Source organism: Mastacembelus armatus, chromosome 20 (genome assembly GCF_900324485.2).
Source record: "Mastacembelus armatus chromosome 20, fMasArm1.2, whole genome shotgun sequence".
Taxonomy (NCBI): domain Eukaryota; kingdom Metazoa; phylum Chordata; class Actinopteri; order Synbranchiformes; family Mastacembelidae; genus Mastacembelus; species Mastacembelus armatus.
This window is the reverse complement of record NC_046652.1, coordinates 13,630,381-13,651,382: the sequence shown is the minus strand read 5'-3', so window position 1 is coordinate 13,651,382 and position 21,002 is coordinate 13,630,381. Positions and strand designations below refer to the sequence as shown.

At 37.3% G+C, this 21,002-nt stretch overlaps 1 protein-coding gene across 2 annotated transcripts in view; it reads right to left on the bottom strand.

Moving 5' to 3' along the window:
* LOC113121539 (dipeptidyl aminopeptidase-like protein 6) overlaps positions 1–21,002 on the bottom strand; it is a 138,275-nt gene that overhangs the window by 47,610 nt on the left and 69,663 nt on the right. For both annotated transcript variants that reach the window (XM_026292129.1, XM_026292130.1), the window contains exons 2-3: positions 18,078–18,192; positions 9,211–9,309 (exon numbers count right to left, since the gene is read on the bottom strand). In XM_026292129.1, coding sequence (XP_026147914.1) covers positions 9,211–9,309; positions 18,078–18,192 — 214 coding nt within the window. The remainder of the gene's footprint in view (positions 1–9,210; positions 9,310–18,077; positions 18,193–21,002) is intronic.

Below are 21,002 nucleotides of genomic sequence, written 5' to 3'. Positions count from 1 at the left end.
TTAAGGACACAACAGCTTGTGCCTGTCTGTGTGGTCAGAATATATCAGAGAGCATGTTTTTAATTAATTATTTTTTTAATTCCAGCACAGAACGTAATCTAGCCACAAAATGCACATTTCTACCATTTTGATACCATTAACCTCATAATAGCATCTATCACTGAACTGCAATTTTCCAGAGTTGTAATCAGAAGTACATGATAAAATATGATGGCAGCATTATGAGAGTAACATGCTCTAGGGGATTTCCCAGTCACAGGAATTCACTCTTTCAGGAGCCTCTAATTCTCCACTTCCTACCTGGACTCCATGACAGACTCATGTTACATCTTTCCATTTGATTTTCTCTCTGGGTTGCATAGCTGCATTTTACTTCAAGCCACAGAGCCAGTTGCATAAAGGGTGGTTGGATTCCCCTTTTTCCCAGAAATGTTTGATAAAACCTCTGTCATCCACAGTTTCACATGCAGTGGATTATATAGAGAAGCAAGGTAACCAACCAAGAAGAAAAGAGCATGCACAGAAGAGGCAACTTCAATGAAGAAAGGACAGACAAAGTCACAGCAAACTGTTGCAAGCACAGTCAAAAGGAGATTGATATTTGGGCAGGGCTAATTTATCTGACTGTGTAGTTTGATGCAGTTTTATTTGTGATGCTATCTCTGTTATTGGTGATCTATGTAAGACTGGTTCCTAGAATGTTGAATACCTTTGAGATGATGGTTATTTTATGACTGTCTAACAGCTGTTCATGTATTCCTCATAACCTGTCACTTCAGTTGTCATCCATCATCTTCATCTGCTTTAGTCTTTTCTTTTGTGTGTATGTGTGTGTGTGTGTGTGTGTGATTTTGTAGCTGTGCTGTGCTTTGTGCTTGCAAACTAATTGCTGAACTTGAAAAGACCTGACAATGCTCACAATAATTAGCATCATCAGAGAGACTAGCAACCATGCAATTATAATTATAGCAATAGTAATAATGACAATATACATTACTGCAGCGACCTCTTGCCTTGGCAGACTATTTCATGTTATACAAGCTCTCAGAGGCCAGCTGTTGACCCCACTGGTCAAATACCTTCATATTTATTTGTGATAATTATACATTACTTGCAAACCATATCACACAACCACTTAAGTGAGAATCTGCACAAGGAAATAATATTTAGATGTGGATTATTTAAAAACACAAATTTGTTTGTAGAATCTCTAACTACATTATACAGCAGCCCTCTTGCTATAAAAGGATGCCTTTGATATATAAACAGTTATAGTAAAATTTCTTAGTGACAAAGCAGCTTAAAGTGAATTTGAAGGATTATGGATCAGATATGAATGTGGAAACAACAGTGGATATTAAGCTACAAATACGGCTGTCTAAATAGGTACTGTTGATGGGTACTGAAGAAATATCCAGAAATGTGTATTTACTTAAAAAAATACTCTGAATAAAATAATTAACATTAGCTGCTGAAGAGAGGATGAATGTGATAAATGCGTGAATGTGTGTGAGTGCTGTGTGTTGCTAATAAACAACACGTGTCCTTTCTGCAGGCAGAAAAGTACCACAACTGGTACTTTAAGAAGATTTGCTTGCTACTCTTATGTGGGGCTAAACTGGTAGGCTGTAAAAGACTGTTAAAGACAAGAAAATATTGTTCCTACTGCTGCTGTAAACGCAACAATAAAATGACTTCAGTTGGAGAACAGATAAAAGCAGAGAGAGATATAAGTAAGGAAAAAGCTCTATTAGCTGAAAACACTAAAAGGACAACTAACAACAAACCTTGATAAGCTGAAGCTATTATTCAAAATTATTTGGAGCAGCCAACCAAAGATGAGCTCTTGTCACCTCTGAAAGAGGCTGCACTATCAAAAACCAGCATTACCTTGGTTTGGCTTTTGACATGGAGAAAACTCAAATTTGAACTACATATGTCATTCTTCATAATAATCAAAGATTATGAGCTTTGGTAACACTAGGAAAACTAACATAGACATGATTTTACCTTTATATCGAATTAATATAATAAATATATATATATTTTATATTTTAATATGATTTAGTAATCAGAGCACTCTGCAGCGACCTTTGCTTAGATAAAATAATCAGTCAAAAATTGGGGAGAAAAAAAATTAAAATGAAAAAAAATAAAATAAATAAAATACCCCCATAGTCAAAGCTTATTCAAAAATAGATTATATAAAATGCAGAAAAATAAAATATTCAAATATTTTAAAAATATATCTAAGTGAAATGCTGTTGTTCAGAGTAGGCGCAAACAATATTAAAACCAGAAACGGACTTTCACTATCAGGGCTCCTGCTCCAAATCGTGTGACAATAGAGATGACACCACGTTTAGGACAATAGCTTATACCGTATCTTTTCAAAATGTCACCAAGCACCAACTAACAGTCAATGTCAATGTGAAAAATACAACTAGCAAAATGTTCAAAAAAATTAAAAGTTTAAAAAATACTCTTATATAAGTTCAAAATTACTGCAAAAAAGCTGCAAGATATAGTTTTATAAATATGAAGATATAAAGGTCCACTGTGCTTTATGATCTGTTCACGAATAAAAACATTTCTATATATATATATATATATATATATATATATATATATATGCTTTACAGTTAAGAGCTAATCAGTGGGTTCTAGTACCTTTGGGCTATAAGCTGTGATCTAAACTTTTACAATATAGACCATTTGAAAACCTCGGGGCTTTGCCAAAGCGAGAGAGCCTGTCACTGGGTTTTAGCTCATAAAAGGTTACAGCAAAATATCAGATTTTACCTTTCCCACTCTTCTGCAAAGTCTGCAATTCAGTTATAAAACTGAAGGTGAGGATGCCTAAATGGAAACTGTGTTGCTGCTTGTTTTTTAAATAAAGCAACACAACACAATATTCAAGGATCAAAACATGTAAGGAGAGAAAGCGATCTATATTTGGCATATGTTTTAAGTTGGACAAGGCAGAAGTAGCTGTCTTTTAAATCTGTTGTTGGACACAATTTGGATCAGAGATGGCATCCAACTCTAATGCTGCCTTGATGCTACCAGCTTAGGAGCTAAGAGACTGCAGGATTTCTCAGGAGACACATTCGAGCGACCGTATATAAAACCTGCTTCTGCTCTTAAGTTTTGCATCAGATTTTGCTGTTCCTCCGTGTGTATTAAAACAATACAACATCAGTATAATGTGACAGCTTGTGTCTGTCAAAAGACTAGTTATTCACACCACTGCTTTCTGGAGGTTGAGAGAAGTAGCAATGTTTTTTTTTTTTTTACTGACAAAACATCCGTTCAGATTAAGCATCAGTCATACAGGAGCATTTTCATCTGCTGCTTCATATTATGTTACTATTTTATTAAGGCTGATTGCCTGTGCTGCTGAATGAACACTGGATAGTTACAGTCAGTATAAGAACTAAATTGATATGTCCCATCGGTAAGAAAAAGACCTATTGCAGAACTCCATTAAGAAATGACATGCACATCATTACTCATGTTGTGTCATGGGAGCACAGCTATGAAAAGTCAATAAAGGAGTGGGACAATTGGCTAATCTGCTGTAAAGTGATTGTTTTACATAAACATGAGAGATGAAAGGTTGTACATCATTCAGAAACAAGGTAATTGATATGCATGAGTGTACACGCATTGACAAAAATTATTATGCTTCACTATTTTGTAAATAGTGAAACAGTCTCAAAGTCACACCAAAAACACTTTTAGGTATTTCCAATCAGTAAAATGCTTTACAGATGGCTCCCTCTTCATATTTAACAAATGTAAACAAGACTAGAAGCATCCCGAAGCGGCAAACAAGGAACATGGCCATTAAAATGGTAAGCAGCTGCGGTGTGTCCCACAGGGCTGGCTTCACCTTGGTGGTGCTACAATGATGTTGTCTTTGTCTGTGACACAGCACAATGTGATTAGATTGCTGATGGAGTTGGTATAACGTTGCCAAATACATTGAAAATACTACAATTACTATTACAACTACTACAATTAATAATCCTAGCATAAATATTATAGTAGGAAATAATCATTTTAGAAAGGAGAACAAAAAGGAAAGAAAAGTATATAATTAGGGAAATGATTAATTTTATATTTTAAATAATAGCCTGCCAGAAACATCAAAAAGGCTGTCAAGTCAAATAGACACTAACTGGAATAAATAGTCTAACTGGTTGATAAAATCTTCAAGGAGCAAAGCATGTTTGGCATTTCAATACTTTCTTTTTTTCTTTCTTTTCCTTTCAGCTGCTTCCTTCAGGGGTCGCCACAGCGAATCATCCTCCTCACCCACACCACCTATCCTCATGTCCTCCTTCACTACATCCAAGAACCTCCTCTTTGGTCTTCCTCTAGGCCTCCTTCCTGGCAGCTCTAACCTCAGCATCCTTTTACCAATGTATTCACTGTCCCTCCTCTGAACATGTCCAAACCATCTCAATCTGGCTTCTTCTCCAAAACATCTAACATGAGCTGTCCCTCTGATGTCCTCATTCCTGATCCTATCCATCCTCGTCACTCCCAGAGAGAACCTCAACATCTTCAGCTCTGCTACCTCCAGCTCTGCCTCCTGTCTTTGTCTCAGTGCCACTGTCTCTAAACCAGACAACATTGCTGGTCTCACCACTGTCTTGTCCACCTTTCCTTTCATTCTTGCTAACACTCTTTTGTCACACATCACACCTGACACTTTCCTCCACCTGTTCCAACCTTCTCGCACACGTCTCTTCACTTCTTTTCCACACTCTCCGTTGCTCTGGACTGTTGACCCTAGGTACTTAAAATCCTCCACCTTCTTCACCTCTACTCCCTGTAACCTCACCGTTCTACTTGAGTCCCTCTCATTTACACACATGTACTCTGTGTTACTGCGGCTCAGCTTCATTCCTCTCCTTTCCAGAGCAAACCTCCACCTCTCTAGATTTTCCTCCACCCAATGTCATCTGCAAACATCATGGTCCATGGAGATTCCTGTCTAACCTCATCTGTCAGCCTGTCCATCACCACAGCAAACAAGAAGGGGCTCAAAGCCAATCCTTGGTGCAGTCCCACCTCCACCTTGAACTCCTCTGTCACCCCTACAGCACACCTCACCACTGTCTTACAGCTCTCATACATGTCCTGCATCACTCGAACATACTTCTCTGCCACTCCAGACTTCCTCATACAAAACCACAGCTCCTCTCTCAGCACCCTGTCATACACTTTTTCCAAATCTACAAAGACACAATGCAGCTCCTTCTGGCCTTCTCTGTACTTCTCCATCAGCATTCTCAAAGCAAATATTGCATCTGTGGTTCTCTTTCTTGGCATGAAACCATACTGCTACTCACAAATGATCACTTCTGATCTCAGCCTAGCCTCTACTACTCTTTCCCATAACTTCATTGTGTGACTCATCAGCTTTATTCCTCTGTAGTTTCCTCAACTTTGGACGTCTCCCTTGTTCTTAAAGATGGGCACCAGTACAGGCATCCTCTCACTCTCCAAGATCTTGTTAAGTAGCCCAGTCAAAAACTCTACTGCCACCTCTCCTAAACACTTCCATACCTCCACAGGTATGTGGTCAGGACCAACTGCCTTTCCACTCTTCATCCTCTTCAACGCCTTCCTCACTTCATCCTCATTGATCTTTGCTCCTCCCTTTTCTGGAAAAATGTGTTTCCTACAGCCATTTCCATCCATTTTGAGAAGTCTACCACCATCTGTCCTTCTGCATTCCTGTCCTGCATACCAAACTTACCCATCACTTCCTCGTCACCTCTGTTTCCCTCACCAACATGTCCGTTGAAGTCTGCCCCAATCACCACTCTCCCACCACTAGGGATACCCTGGATCACCTCATCCATCTCCCTCCAGAATTTCTCCTTCTCTTCTAACTCACATCCTACCTGTGGAGCATAACCACTGACAACATTCAACATCACACCTTCAACTTCCAGCTTCAGACTCATCACCCTATCTGACACTCTCTTCACCTCCAGAACATTCCTAGCAAAATCCTCCTTCAGGATAACTCCTACTCCATTCCTCTTTCCATCCACACCATGATAAAACAGCTTGAATCCTGCTCCTAATCTATAGGCCTTGCTACCTTTCCACCTGGTCTCCTGAACACACAAGATATTCACCTTTCTTCTCTCCATCATATCAGCCAACTGTCTAGTTTTCCCTGACAAAGTCCCTACATTAAAAGTCCCTACTCTAAGTCCTACACTCCTGCCCCCCCTCTTCCTCCTCTCCTTCTTCGACCAACAATAGTCCAATTTCCACTGGCACCCTGTAGGCCAACATCACCAGTGGCGGTTGTTGTTAACCCGGGCCGCGACCGATCCGGTATGGAAGTCATATTAGGGATTCGCATGTTTGATTTGGCTTATATTTTACGTTGGATGCCCATCCTGACACAACCCTCTGCACTTACCCGGACTTAGGACCGGCACATGAAGACTCACTGGGCTGTGCCCCCTTGTGGTTGCATTTATTGGCATTAATCCTATATATATATATATATATATATATATATATATTTATCTGGATGACGTGCTAATCATTTCACAAATTATGAAGAAAGAACAAAAATCTAAATGTAACAAATGTAAAGTTCAATACTTTGCTTTCTTAATTGAGTGAACTAAATGAAAATTGAAATTCACAAAATGTAAAAGTCTAAAAACATGTAAAAATAAGTAAATAGTTTGTGTTAGATACATAACAGAATTATTCAAGGTTATTACAACTCAGGTGTTACTTTGTAGTTTATACTATCATTTTTGGATAACAATACAGTTACCAAAGTCGATGTGGCAATCTATAAACCTGACAAAAGGGCTACATCAAACTCAAATTGTTCAAGCTATAAGCAAACAAGCAATAAGAAGAAATCAAGTCAAACACTGCAAAATTATCCAAATCCTCTTTTTTACTTGAGGTAAAATACTAGTAATGTTCCCTCAATGTCCAAAAAAAGTCTGTTGAGACAGGAAGCTATTCTTAAAACTGTGATACCAACTGTGTGGATCTTTATAACAGACTGTTTGGGTAGCATTTGTTTTTAATCTCCCAAATAATATCGATCAACCTGTTCATTTGTTTTGAAGATCATCTCTCAGCTTGTATTTTTTAACAAACTTGGTTTTAGCATTTCCTAGATTTTAGAGTATAATCTTATTGATAATAAGAATGACTGCCAACATTTCTAAAATAAGATCCAGTAGATCCATACTGAAAAAGGCTTAACAACACAGGCAGTGACTACAATCTCTGCAACCTTTGTGATATGGAGCTACGGAGTGCCTAATAATATAAAGTGCAGTATATATTTAAGCTATACTGTTGAACAAGACATGGGTAACTCATTTGTAAAAATACTCATTAAGATTCTCGAGGTTATACCAAGTCTGTCTTCAGGGAACTGATTGACACATGGAGAGAGTCAAATGTAGGGAACATAAAACCACTCTATAGTAGCTTTTAAAAAATATCAATTTCAGCCCCATCTACTAAAGACATTATTGCAGTTTTATAGACAGACCTCAAAGCATGCAGGTTGTTTGAGCACATTAACAAAGAAAAAAAAATAATCAGTTGATGGATGCTCTCTCTTCCCTCTTTACTTTTCTCTCCTCCTTGTCAACTGAATCTAATGATACACTAAAAATACTTCAAGATCAAGGATGGTACTGTCACAGCACAAAAAGGAGGAGGAGATGAAAGAGCAGACTGCTTTCTAATGACATGTCTTTTTTTCCATGGTGGCTGCTGCTCTAGGTATGACTAATTACAAAGTTTCTCTATACCTTTCTTTTCCTGGTGCATGTTGAGTTACTGCTGTTAGATTAAGGCAATATATGGTAACAAGTAAAAAAATAATCACAGTTAATGTTCACCAAATATAATGATGTTATGTAATTCAAACACTGTTTTTGTCAGAAAAATGCTTCTAATTACTGCTTGAGAACAATGAAGTACTGATGTGTACAGATGTGTACAGTAGTTCCACAGTTTGTGATGTTTGCCAAGGCCTATTCAAGCGTGATTGATTTGTTTACAACGTTCATGGGTCACAGCTAGTAACAGCTACAAATCAGCCACAGGAGAGATGCCTCATCCTTAAGCACACATGGGGACCTGCAGTTAAAACAAACATTGAAATCAGGCCAACAATTACCCAGCTCATCATCCGCAATACCTGAGATCCAGAGGCATGGCATCTGTCTGTCGCTAATATAATAAATATGGGCTTCCAGCTTTCTAATTATAACCAATCACAGAGGGGTAGTCTTTGCAGCTCCAGGACAGAAGATGAGATTTAACAGCTGTACCATTTTTAGGGGTTATTTTAGACCCTGTGATTGGAGGAGACAGTTTCGTTGGTTACAAGAGAAGACAAAACCCACTTCATTAATCCTTCAGTCGTACAGACTGCTCACATCGTAGAGCTGTGATCATTCTCCTCACTGCCACAGTATACGTGAGGCTGCACCAAGTGTCTTTTAACTTGATACAAAATAAAATATGTAATTTTCTCTCTTGGCTCCCTGTGGTGCTGTCGTGTTTATGCTGTCATAACCCAGCTATTAAAAAAAACAAGCGTTTGAAATTGGTTGTGATGAATTTTAACAACAGTGGCATTTACACACTGTCACTGATCAAAGAAAAATGAGGGTTGTGGTTACAGGTAATTGAGTAGCTATTGAAGCACATGGAATAAATCATTTTGGGGAATGTCAGACAGCAAGGGCATACTCCCATGCACAAAAAATAAACAAAAATACATGATGCACTGTTTTGTAATGGCAGAGGAGGGACAGATGAATGTTAAAGTATGAGAGAGCACTGATCATTTTAGTAAATTCTACATTTGCTGGTTGAATTGTGGTGTGATACATATTTTTTTGTAATTTTTTTCAGAAAGTTAAAATAAAAACTATATGAAGCTTTATGCATATTGTAAAAATGATTTTACAGTTGCCTTTTTTAAACTATTAGGACACAAATAGACCTGATATGCTTCTTCCCCATGAAGTTGTTAGGCTGACATCTTAGCAACATCTTTGTTGTTCATTCATTAGCGAAAAAGACGATGAGTAAATAAGAATACAGTGGACAATGCACTCATTCAGATCCAGCTCTCATTCGATAACCTGTGCAACCCTTAAATTGGATTGGATTACTTACTGCTTATCCATTTGGCATTGGGGTCATGAACCTTGAAATCTTTTCTGAAGAGGTCTCCAATAGTCACTTTGCTCTTCAGAGCCAGATGATCATCCTCACCTGCAAAAGAACATTTCGGAAACTGAGCAAAGCCATGTGTGGCAATTACAACAACACAGAAAACAACTAAGCATGTTTAGCATTTTAGGTATTCTGTACTGTAACAAATTTAATGGCACCCAGGTAGAGTAATATTAATGCTATAAACGAGAGCGGTATAGAGTTAATAGGAAAAGGAAAAAGAAAGTAATAGTAATAAATGCACCATCTATTTACTTTGAGTCTCAATCCAACTAACCGTGAAGCACATTTACTAAATGCAAATAGAAAATAGTTGAGAAGGAAATCATTATGAATTTGTATTCCACTAATTTGAGATTTTTTGTTTTTGTTCACTCTAAACCTAATAACATTTGGAACAATTTTTTTGGCGTAGTTGTCACAATTTCACTATGAGCCAAAGCACTTTCCTAATATCCTTTCTCTCCAGGAGAACAGTTTCAGGATTGACACATACATAATGTCACACTAAACCAACTGTGTGCGGCTCATCTCATATTTGATTATAGTATATCAAAATCAGATCAAGAAGAACATATATACAAACTGAGTGAAATACACTATCATAGACTACCATAAATATTATAGCGCCATTCGTCTATTACATACATTTGTATGAATAAATGCTTTTAAATAAAGCTGTAATCACAGTGTGACATTTAGGAAAAACACATTAAAAGCAAACGTATTAAGACTCTTTGCCTGTAATAGCTTTATTAAGTTGTATTGTTGGGCCAGAAATGTATTTTGCATATGCGTATGTATGACACAGAAAATAGGCCAAACGCAAATATCTGCTATAAGTAACAAAGATGAGAAGAAGCTTCTGTCTACTTGTGACAGTAAAATCAGAGAATAAAAATGGCTTTTTGACATATTTTGATCTTCAAATGCCTCCCTTTTCCTGTGACTGTCCACATTTTACAGACTGCTGAGATTAGCTAAAACAAAATGAAAAAAAAAAAACCCTAAAAACAATGAAACAAAACAGAGCATCGTCTTAACTCCCTCGCCCCCTTTGATTAGGAATAATGCAGCTTCTGATTATCAGAGCAGACGTGCATATTTACAGTAGATGTCTCCTGCAATTCATTTCAGTTTAATTTCATCCATCAGTGCCCATCATATCATCCCATACTCTATAATTTAACTCATTTCAACTCTACATGTGTCGTTAGAGAATAAAAAGCAAAAGACAACATATTATGGTCTTATGGTTTCCAGTCAGAGCAATCTCATTGTGAAGTTAAACTGTGTTAAGTATCAGTTTAACAGTAACCTGTTCAATGTTTTGAGGATTTCACTCTCTTGCACAGGAAGACATGACAGTTGACTGACACATTGGATGCTTTGGGGATCAAAGCTGTGATTTTTCTGACTGCAGGACTGCCTTTCTAATGTGTGATGTTTAATCTATTTGCTAAGCCTTTCTATATCCATGCTGCAGCTGTCATGAGTATGTGAGGTAATATTTCTGCCTGCAATACTACTGAAAGTATGTTTTGTCCTCTCAGTAGACATACACAAGAGAAATAGAAAAAAAAAAAAAAAAAACCTCAGAAGGTGGATGGAGGATGAAAAATACTGGACTCACATTCATATTAACAACAAATATATCGACCAAAATAATAAAAGAAATTTAAACAAAGGCCTTTCTGAGTGGTACTACTGGTGTGGCATGATGTTATGCTGAACATTACTGAAACATCATCCTGTAACACTATGACATACTTTACTGAAACATCATCCAGCATGTCATATGATATTCACATTTGCAAACCTGTGCCCTGAGATAGAGGAAGTAGATGATCAAAGTGCAGTTTGATATCATAAGTTGTTAATGGATGCACTGGACAGAGGGAGAAATGAAGCCATGTTATTAAGGGAAAGGTTCTCTAACTGCTTCAGTATTACAAAGAAGAGCTCCTAATGTTTCCTCAGCAAAGTTTAACTGTGACCACAGCCACTAATTTAAATCTGACACATACTTTGATCGCAGCATTACAGCTGTCAGAGAAATCAACCTTAAAGAGCAAATGGATGGGAGAAGAGATTTCACTGAACATCTTCCTCTTGTCATGGTAACACCAGTAGTTTTGCACAATGCTGAAAAAACAAAAAAACAAAAACCCAAATGTCAGCCTTTGGATCTGTGTCAAATCTCAACAACTGACTGCGAGAGTCTGAGAACATACATCAGAAAACTAATAAAAGTAAAGAGCATCATTCAGGTTTCAGTGAAAGCCAAATGTCTCTAGAGGTTCTAGAATATTCATAACAAATCATGAAGAATAAATTCTATGATCCACACAGTTACAATTACATGTATTTCAACTTTAAGGATTGAACTCAAATACAATTGAACAGCTGGGCTGTATTTAAGGATTTAATTCATTTCACAATGTTGTGTGTGTAAAAAAAATCCCCACTATCCCCCAGTATCTTAGCTGTTCCTGGCACTGCGCTCTTCTGAAATGAGAGCTCTGATGTTGTTCCTGGGATCTGTTGGAGCCACTCTCCCAGTTTGGGGGTCACAGCCCCAATGGCGCCGATTACCACAGGGACCAATGTTGCTTTTACCTTCCACATCTTTCCTAGCTTTTCCTTCAGCCCCTGGTATTTCTCCAGCTTCTCATGTTCCTTTCTTTCTGATGTTGCTGGATTGCTACATCTGCCACTATGGCCTTCTGTTTGTCCACCACTACTATGCCCGGTCAGTTAGCCATTATCAGTTTGTCGGTCTGTATCTAGATCCCACAGGATCTTACAAGCCCATACTTGGCACAGATGTTCCTGTACACAATGCCAGCCACTTGGCTGTGGTGTTCCATGTATGCTCTGCCTGCTAGTATCTTACATCCTGCTGTTATGTGCTGGATTATCTCAGGAGCCCCTTTGCACAGCCTGCACTTGGGGCCCTGCCTGGTAGGATTTTTTAATATAAGCCACTATAAGTGCCGGTGGTGCGGCTGTGCAGGGGTTTGTCCTTCCATGATGGTTCCTGCCTCCTTGGGTTTCTGCTGTTTCAGGTATTTACTAAGCACATCATCACTTGAAGTAACACAAACACACACACACAAAAAACTATACATACATACATACATACATATACACACACACACACACACACACACACATATACATTATATATATATATATATATATATATATCCTTTATGTATATATATACACACACACTGGACTGAAAGGCACAGCTTCTGTATATAAAAGTGTTTGACCTTACTAAAGTGGTTTTAAATTGCAAGAACACAACTATAACTTGCATCATTCTCTACAATTGTATGTCGCTGCATTTGTGCTGTGTCTGTGACATATTGTGCCTAACAGATGGACAGACACCGACTGATCCTCATCCCTCCCTGATTTCATCAGAGGGACAAAAACACCTTTAAAGGCATCTGTTTGGTGCCTCACTTGAGTTTCAGTGTGATTATTTGAGTCACAAGACTGCAGCTGTGGGGGAAATGTAGTACTATACATAAGCTGCAGGCTACAGTCAAAGGCTTAGAAGGGATGAATAGTGTATTTTTAATCAGCAATGATCTATTCTTATGGATTGAATAGACGCTGTCAGTCAAAAGATGAAATTATCCATACATTTAAAGATACAAGGCAAAACAATTCAATGTAGTCTTTATCACATTCTCTGTGATCACAGGCAGAACCTTAAGGGAAAAAAAGAAAATAGTCAGTCCCAAAAGTTTCAGCTCAACCTCTTTATAATAAAATGGAGTGGCAGATTGAGTTTTGACTGAACACAGAACCTAGTAATTTGAAAGGTAATTTGTGTCTTTATGATGGAAGTTAAATGCAGTAAAAGAAAATGTCACCCTATCTAATCATATTTCAGTTTTGCAAAGAATTCAAACTAAAATTATTCACCACTTAAAAAGCAACCCAGACAAATTATCCCTGAACTTCTGTCAGAAGTGAATATGTGTGAATGTGTGTCTTTGTTAAATAATTATCCTGTGCACCACTGATTGCTTTCCATCCAAGAAGGTGTGTCAAATCAGAAAATGACATAACTTACTAAAATGTAAAAATATCCAGAGTGCACCAGGGATTTCTCGATCTTGATTTAAAGCAGACACATATAAAAAGCAACACATTTCACATTTCACTTCTTCAGAAACACTGGGTTTACAAAAACACCATCAGTGTGCTTTTTAAGTCTAATAGGCTCTAAATAGCCTGGCTTCATTTATAAGTCACACGACATGTCACACAACATCTCTCATTTCAGATACATGAAACTTATAAATACATATATCCCATAGATACAAAGACCAGCAATGTGTTATTAGAGGAACTGATTATATTATATTTACTATATTTATTATATACACAGTATAAAACCAATATCATGCTCTTTTCAGTAGCTGTTTAATTATGTCTCCCTTCTTGAGTTAGGTAAAACTCTATACCGGTCCACATGTCCATTCCTGACCACTCCTTTATGTTCAGTTTTTTTAACGCACTTAAGTGATCCCACAGGTTTTGGAAAATACCAGCTTTATAGCAGAACTGAGGAACTTAATATAATAAACGTTGTAAACTTGAGTCCCGTTTTTGACCTTGCCAAAAATATATTCCTGACATTTTCTGAATTTTCTCTTTTCAGCTTTCTAGATGTATTATCAATTAAGAGAGCCTTGCATCATAGCCTTGCATTTTGAACCACAAGCCTGTTTCCTTGGACTTAGAACCTCAAAACCTGATGCTTTTCTGCAAATCTGTTTCAACCTAACTAGCAGTCTACAAGGAATATTAACATTCATTTTTTTAGGATGATGACTCTGAGAAGACTGACATATCTAATCGGCTATCTCACTCCTTTATATCAACAGACGCAGAGAGTTTTGGCCATTTGTTTTTAGTATTACATGAATTTCAATGTTGGCGATATTCTGTTACTATAGTCTGTGGAGGTCAGACATTTCTCCAGAGCTGTGTTGTGGTGTGTTGCTGATATCAGTAGGCTATGATTAGTTTGTATAAGCATTCTCTGAACCAAATGGTTAATTATAAAGAAAGAGATTACTCATACTGATAAATCTTTGGGAAATAATTATGCAAATCTGCAAAAACCTAAGAATTTTTTTCTACATGTTCTGTGACTTTTCCTTTTAGTTTCCTAACAAATTTTCACAAACATACCCAAAGGCAGCTAGCTTAGATTTCGCACAGTTATTTTCATTTAGTTGAGTAATGAAAGAAGGGATGTTTCCAGCTACTTTTGTTTTAAAAATTAATTCAATTCAGTAAATTTTAGGAGTCAATAATTACTTCCCACTAATTGCAATACATCCTACTTTGATCATCCTCTGTAACTGCAATCTTTGACTACAGAGGTTAGTATACTCTCTACATTCTTAGCATAAGGCCATTTAAAGCAATGGGCCTCATCCTCAGTGTTGCCAGGCATTTTCAGTATAAAGTAGTTAGAGCTGCTCATAGGGTCATATAGATCATACTGTATATGCTATTCTCATAACTGGTAGGCCTTAGATATGATAGTGGAAACAAGTCAACAACCACATCAATATAAAAGAAAAAAAAATAAATATAATGATGATGTTTTTCTATTAGTTGTTCTTAATTGTTTGTAGATTTATTGTATGCATCTATAACACATTTATGATAACAAAAGTGAAAAAACAAACAAACAAAAACCAATACTAACATTATTAAATAAAAAAAGAAGTGGCCAAATTAGTTTTTTTTTGGATTGGATAATGTGTTTATGTGCTGTCCTGCTAAGAAATAGGAAAATCAATGCAACTGTATGTAGCCACAGTACAGGCTCTAGATTATTAGCTTAGCTTAGCATAACACTGGAAATAAGGAAAAAACAAAGGTCAAACAATATAAAGCTTCCCAATTTACACGCTGTGTATTTTGTTTATTCTGAACAAACTGTTTACAGTAGAGATCAGTGACTGGCTATTTAGGCATATTTATAACTCAATACTAAGATACTATTAATGAACATCTGACTTAGTTGTTTTTATAAGAACAGAAGAACCTCTTGGTAGCATGACACTATCTGCTACAGCAGATCCAGGTTGTCAGAGTGTGTGTCCATGTGTGTAAGAACAAAGTGGCTGTCAGGCGCAGTTAGAGGGTCGCTGGCCTATCTGGCAGGGACCATCCATCAACAAACCCTCCCAACTAAGTGGAAACAACATGCTTTCTCATAACTCTTCACATGAGCTTCACTGTTATTATTGGCTGTGCAAAGTGGGATATGTTTGTTCCCAAAATGTTCTTCCTTTCTGTTTAATTATAGCAAAATACGTTGTTCTGAATGACTGCTGGAAATAATATTTTAATTGGCAATTTATCCACATAATCACAGTTACAAAATGCTAGTGTTGTACCACGCACTTCTGGGCACATTTTCTCAGCAAAAATTGTACTGCTATAAAATTACTTTTGTGTAATTAAGCCCTTAAAGTCATACTATTTTAAAATCAGTCCAAATCGTGCTTGTTTAAAACACTCTTAAAACAGCTCATGTTTTCTTAATTCTGGTGGATTGACCTGCATTTTTCTTGTTCTAGTATCTTACATATGGAAATAAGTTAATTTCCATTTGAAACAAAACAGATGAATGGTCCCATTTTTAGATTAAAACCACAAAAACTTTGTCATGATAAGAGTGTTATTTTGGCAGAGTGTGTGTTATATTCTTCCTTATTTGTACATACTGTACATCTGCTCAAATAAGGATTTCTACTGTACATCCAAATGTACAGTAGAAATTTTGATAATGCAGTATTTTTTAGGCACAAAAATAAATATGCTGCAAATATAACATGTTGTGATATCAGTACTGGAATATCAAGGTCACACACCCTTATTTATTCACAATTATAAGGAAGGAATTCATCCTAACACGCAGAGATAGGAATTTCTACAGAACCTGAATAGGTTGCAGTGCTTTGCTGGATAGAGCACCTTAACCTGCATCTTTGGAGATCATCATCGGTAATATGTGCAATACAGTGGCCTTTTAGGAGGTTGTTTGCAGCTTGAATACCTAGTTAAGGCAAACCATTTTTGTTGACAGGGAAAGTTTAATATTACTCATTCCATTTCCTGAACAGAATCCATTATGATTGCATTCATAATTTGTAGTATTAAGAACCGTGTGCATGTAAATACAGTAGGACATGTGTGCAAGTGCTTCATAAGACATGCCATCTAGCTATGTTGTACACATGTACAGGGATAGAGGCAGATGTGCAAAGAATGAAAAAGCAAGGGTTTGAAAGAGAAGTTGGAAATGAATATAGGCTCTGCACACACATACACACGTGAAAGGATCCTACAAAAAACTTCTTTGACTTTGGAGAATCCAAAGGTTTAATTAACAGTTCACAGAAACTCCAAGAAGTTAAATAAACTGTCTTGTACAAATAAACCAATGTCCTTGTGGAATGATTTATGGAGCTACAACATCTTTAAGCTCAGCTCTGCTGCTCAGGACAACTAATTAATACACACCAACTTTCCTGGATTTCATGAGGCCAGAGCATATTTTAATATCCCAAAAGCTTCTAAAATGCCAAATATTCTGTACAAACACAGTACTTTAACAGACCATCTGCTGGAGGCTTTCAAGTTTCTTAAAAAAAAAAAAAAACTCTGCATGTTTTGAGACTTGGAGCAGAACAGTAGTTCTGCTTGAGCACACAGCATTGACGCTGGGAGGGGACAGATTAGCATGAGGTACAAGCTGGACACACCACCTGTCCGGCCTCTACATTTTGCCTACGTCCCATCATGTTTGGAAGTGGCACATTAAACAGGTTGAGTTCATCCAAGTCCATAACAAGCACCCTGGGACCGGAACAGGTCACAGCCTGGATATGACAAGGTGTTTTAGGCTTGCCACTTTGACACCTGCACCTGTGCTGGTGATATTTTTGCTCTGACATGTCTTTATCATTGAGGACTATATACAAAAACACAAAGAATTCACACATATGTATTTTTTAATTGCTGACCCTGCTTTGCTACCATACCTCTGCCATGTCTTGAAACATTACCTGCAATTGTGTGAGACACCAATTAATAAACAAGGGCATAGTGATTAATGTCATTGTAACTAAAATATAGTGCACACAATTTGGCATTTGCATTGACTGATTTGGCTCTTGCAGCACATTAAACCACATCAAGGAGTTTTATGAGCCTGAATATAAACAGATGGCCTACTGATTAATCTTTCATAAAAATCTGCAAAAACAAAAGTTGAAGGTCACTCTGAAACTAAATTAAGAAGCCTTAAAATAACAAAGGGGAAAGTACAAGTTGAAAATGTGTGTGTGAGGGTGTGTGTGTGTGTGTGTGTGTGTGTGTGAGAGGAAAAGAAGGACTAAGTGAAGGAGACAGATGGGGATGAAGTTCATGAAGAAAGCAGTGTTGCACAAGCTGACTTCAATGAGGTTTACTGACCTTCACTAAATGTGGCTGTTACAATGAGAGTGCCCATGTGGAACTGTGACATTACAGTGGGCGACACTGCACAAGTCACATGACAGGATGGACCACAAATAAGGACATACATGCATACATGCACATACAGACACAACCACACTTACACCAACTTCTTTGCATTGTTTGTGATGAGACTGACTGTGAAACCTGACGGGCATGTCAGTGCATAATAATACCCGAGTAAACAGGCCGATGTGTGGTGTATTGTGTAGTGACCCTCTCTCTTCTATCTTCCATACCTGGTGTCAACAAGATCACAGAGGTGACGATCAGCGAACAGATGACTAGAATGACAAGAAGGGCGATCGCTATTCCCTTCCAGTTCCTCTGCGGAGGGTTACTGCCAACCAGCTCCTACAGGGAGACAGAGAAAGAAAGTGAAAAGACATGGTCAGAAACAGTAAAAAAACGCTATAATAAGAGTCAATCTGTGTATAATTTATGATTCAAGAAATGAGAAATAAATGTAAGAAAATTTAAAAGACCCCTATGCTGGTCTTGGGAAAGAAGCAGGAGAGATATACAAGAAAGAAAGAACAAAGAGAAAGACTTGTACAAACTATAGATGGCAAATTCTTCAAAAGAAGAAATGCGGGATGTCAGTGAAGGACGAACGTGAGTCATAGTCTCAGTTTCTCAGCTCTCAAAGAGACACGCCAGCAGCAGGAGGAGGAGGAGGAGGAGGAGGAGGAGGGGGAGACTTCGTAATGAGCCAAGCATCAGTTGCCATCACCACAAATGAAGGTGACAGATAAAAATGAGACTCACCACATGTTAGTGAACTGCATGTGTTACAGAAGTGCTGAGAGAAGCTTGTGAGCAACCTCTCTGGAGTGACAAAAAAAAAAAAAAAACAGAAACAGATGTACCTTTTAATATTGCTATAAGTAAAAACTGAATTTTAAAGAATTGCTATGGCTTTCTATGAAATATGCAGCATATAAAAGAGCAACGGGGAAATTGTTTTAGGTTTCTTCCTCATGCCCAAATCCAATAATGTGCTGGGAAAATAATTCAAAGACAGGTGGCTAAGTTCAGCAAAATTTAAATGAGTGCAAAATTTTCACAATGTATTATGGTAACAATTTATTCCAGTCAGCAGGTATGCATGACTTTGGATGCCCTCCAAACTTTTGGAGCTAGGTATACTGCTGCCTTTATTGTATAGCTATTCAACAGACAAATTTAGTGGTAAAAGTTTTAATAAAGTTTTACCAACTTTTTTCCTATAAAATAATTGTAGCTTGTTTTGATGCCATGATAATATATGTATATATTCATAAATAAGTCCTGTATATATCTTAGTCTCTTACCCATTGTTATGGTTATGATGTTCACACATTCTCCTGACATCCATTAATGTGGATCTAGTTTCCTGAATTTTTTAACATTTTTATTTAGTTTCTCAGTTGCTTTAAGATGTTTCAGTCTCCATCATGTAATAAAAACTGTTGGGTCTTCTCAAGCTAGTTGTCAGTTTAATCTTCCAGCCCTAAGTGGTGGGCTGGAAGCCTGCATTTGCTTTATTGAAACATTTGTAAAACAAATGTGTTAAAAGAGGTTAAAAAGCTTTGTTGAGAGGACAGTTTTCATGGGGTGGTCATTAGCAACTCCTTTTCGCTCCATAGATCAATCTGTGACCAAGAGTTTTTTATTTCAGCCCTGATTTGGTACATAAATCAGCACCAAAACACAACCAAGAGGGTCCCTGCAAAAAAAAAAAAAGTAAGCCAAAAACATTATTGGAGGATTAATAAATTCTTAATTAGTTTATAAAGGATAAAAAGAGCAAAGCAGAACACGTGCTTCGGGGACCTGTGGCTGGGATGTTAATGAATACATGCTAAGGTTTTAATGAAGCTCAATGACTGAGCTGTGAAGCAAACCTTTTAGTGACCTCATTCCCACCTTAATTGAAAAGAGCCCACGACATCGTTATCCTGCAGATAAGAGCAATCAGGGCTATTTACCAGACTGCCCAATTACGCATATTCATTAAAACAAGAAGCAGCCAGTTAGATACACGGCCATATAGCAGTGATGGTCACAAGGCATAAAGTCTTGGGCAGTGATGAAGAAAACTGGGCTGAAAATTTGAGGCACCCATGTTCAGCTTGTCAGATAAAGAGTGCTGATGAGTTATGATTTACACTCAGGGAGTATTCACTGAGCTTATGGTACAGGTTAAGGAAAGTAAACAAAAAGATTTCAATTATGAGGAACTTGAAGTCATTTTGCCATTGTGATTCAGCACCATATTTGGGTTTATGTCTGTAAAATGAGAGGTGTATTAAACTTCACCTCCAACTGTGATATTCTATAGTGTAGCGCTCAGATATAACCACTTTAAAGTACAAGTGCTCATACAGATATCGAGAATGTTATTGACTGTCAGTTTTCTTTAATACGGAACAGCCAATCGACAGCTGACTGATAAACACGATTAGTCAATTATTGCTAAATGAATAGTTCTATAACATAAACCAAACATGCTCAGTTACGAGTTACAGGGAATACAAGTTTTTAATTACTCATGCATTCTTGTAAATTTGACATGGTAACTGATGTATTTCTTCACGTGAAAGAAACATCTTGTGTGGACACCTGTTCAGAAAATGTGTGTTTTTGGTTAATATTCCAGCTAAAATGTGTAAAAGAGTTTGATGTTCCTTATTCCTGATTTATTTGAGCATCAGGAACATGTGGCACAGAACATGTGGACAGCTGTCTGACTCCAAAAGTGTGTTAGTTGTCAACCTTGATTTTAATGCTTAAAAAAATCTAATTTGTAATCAAATGTAAAAAAAAAAAAAAGATGTTAAATGAGTTTAACAATAGTTTAGCCATTAATAACTATAATAACTTTTAATCAAATCAAATCAACATTTCAGTGTTCAGCAATTTGCAGCAGTGCCAATGCACAGCTCTGTCATTAGCTCCATGTAGAGGTGAGAAGGAGCTTTATCTTCACTTGTTCACAGTTTAAATGTCACGGCAATGGGAGGAGCTTATCAGCGCTGACACAAGCTGACAGCAGCCATGACAGTCCATTTTTCAAAATAAGACTGCTTCCTGTAGGCCAGTTAGCTGCAGGGGCATGGATACTGACTGCAAGTTTAGTTACATTTATAACTGACAGCCTTGTTAAAAAGATGGATTGTGCT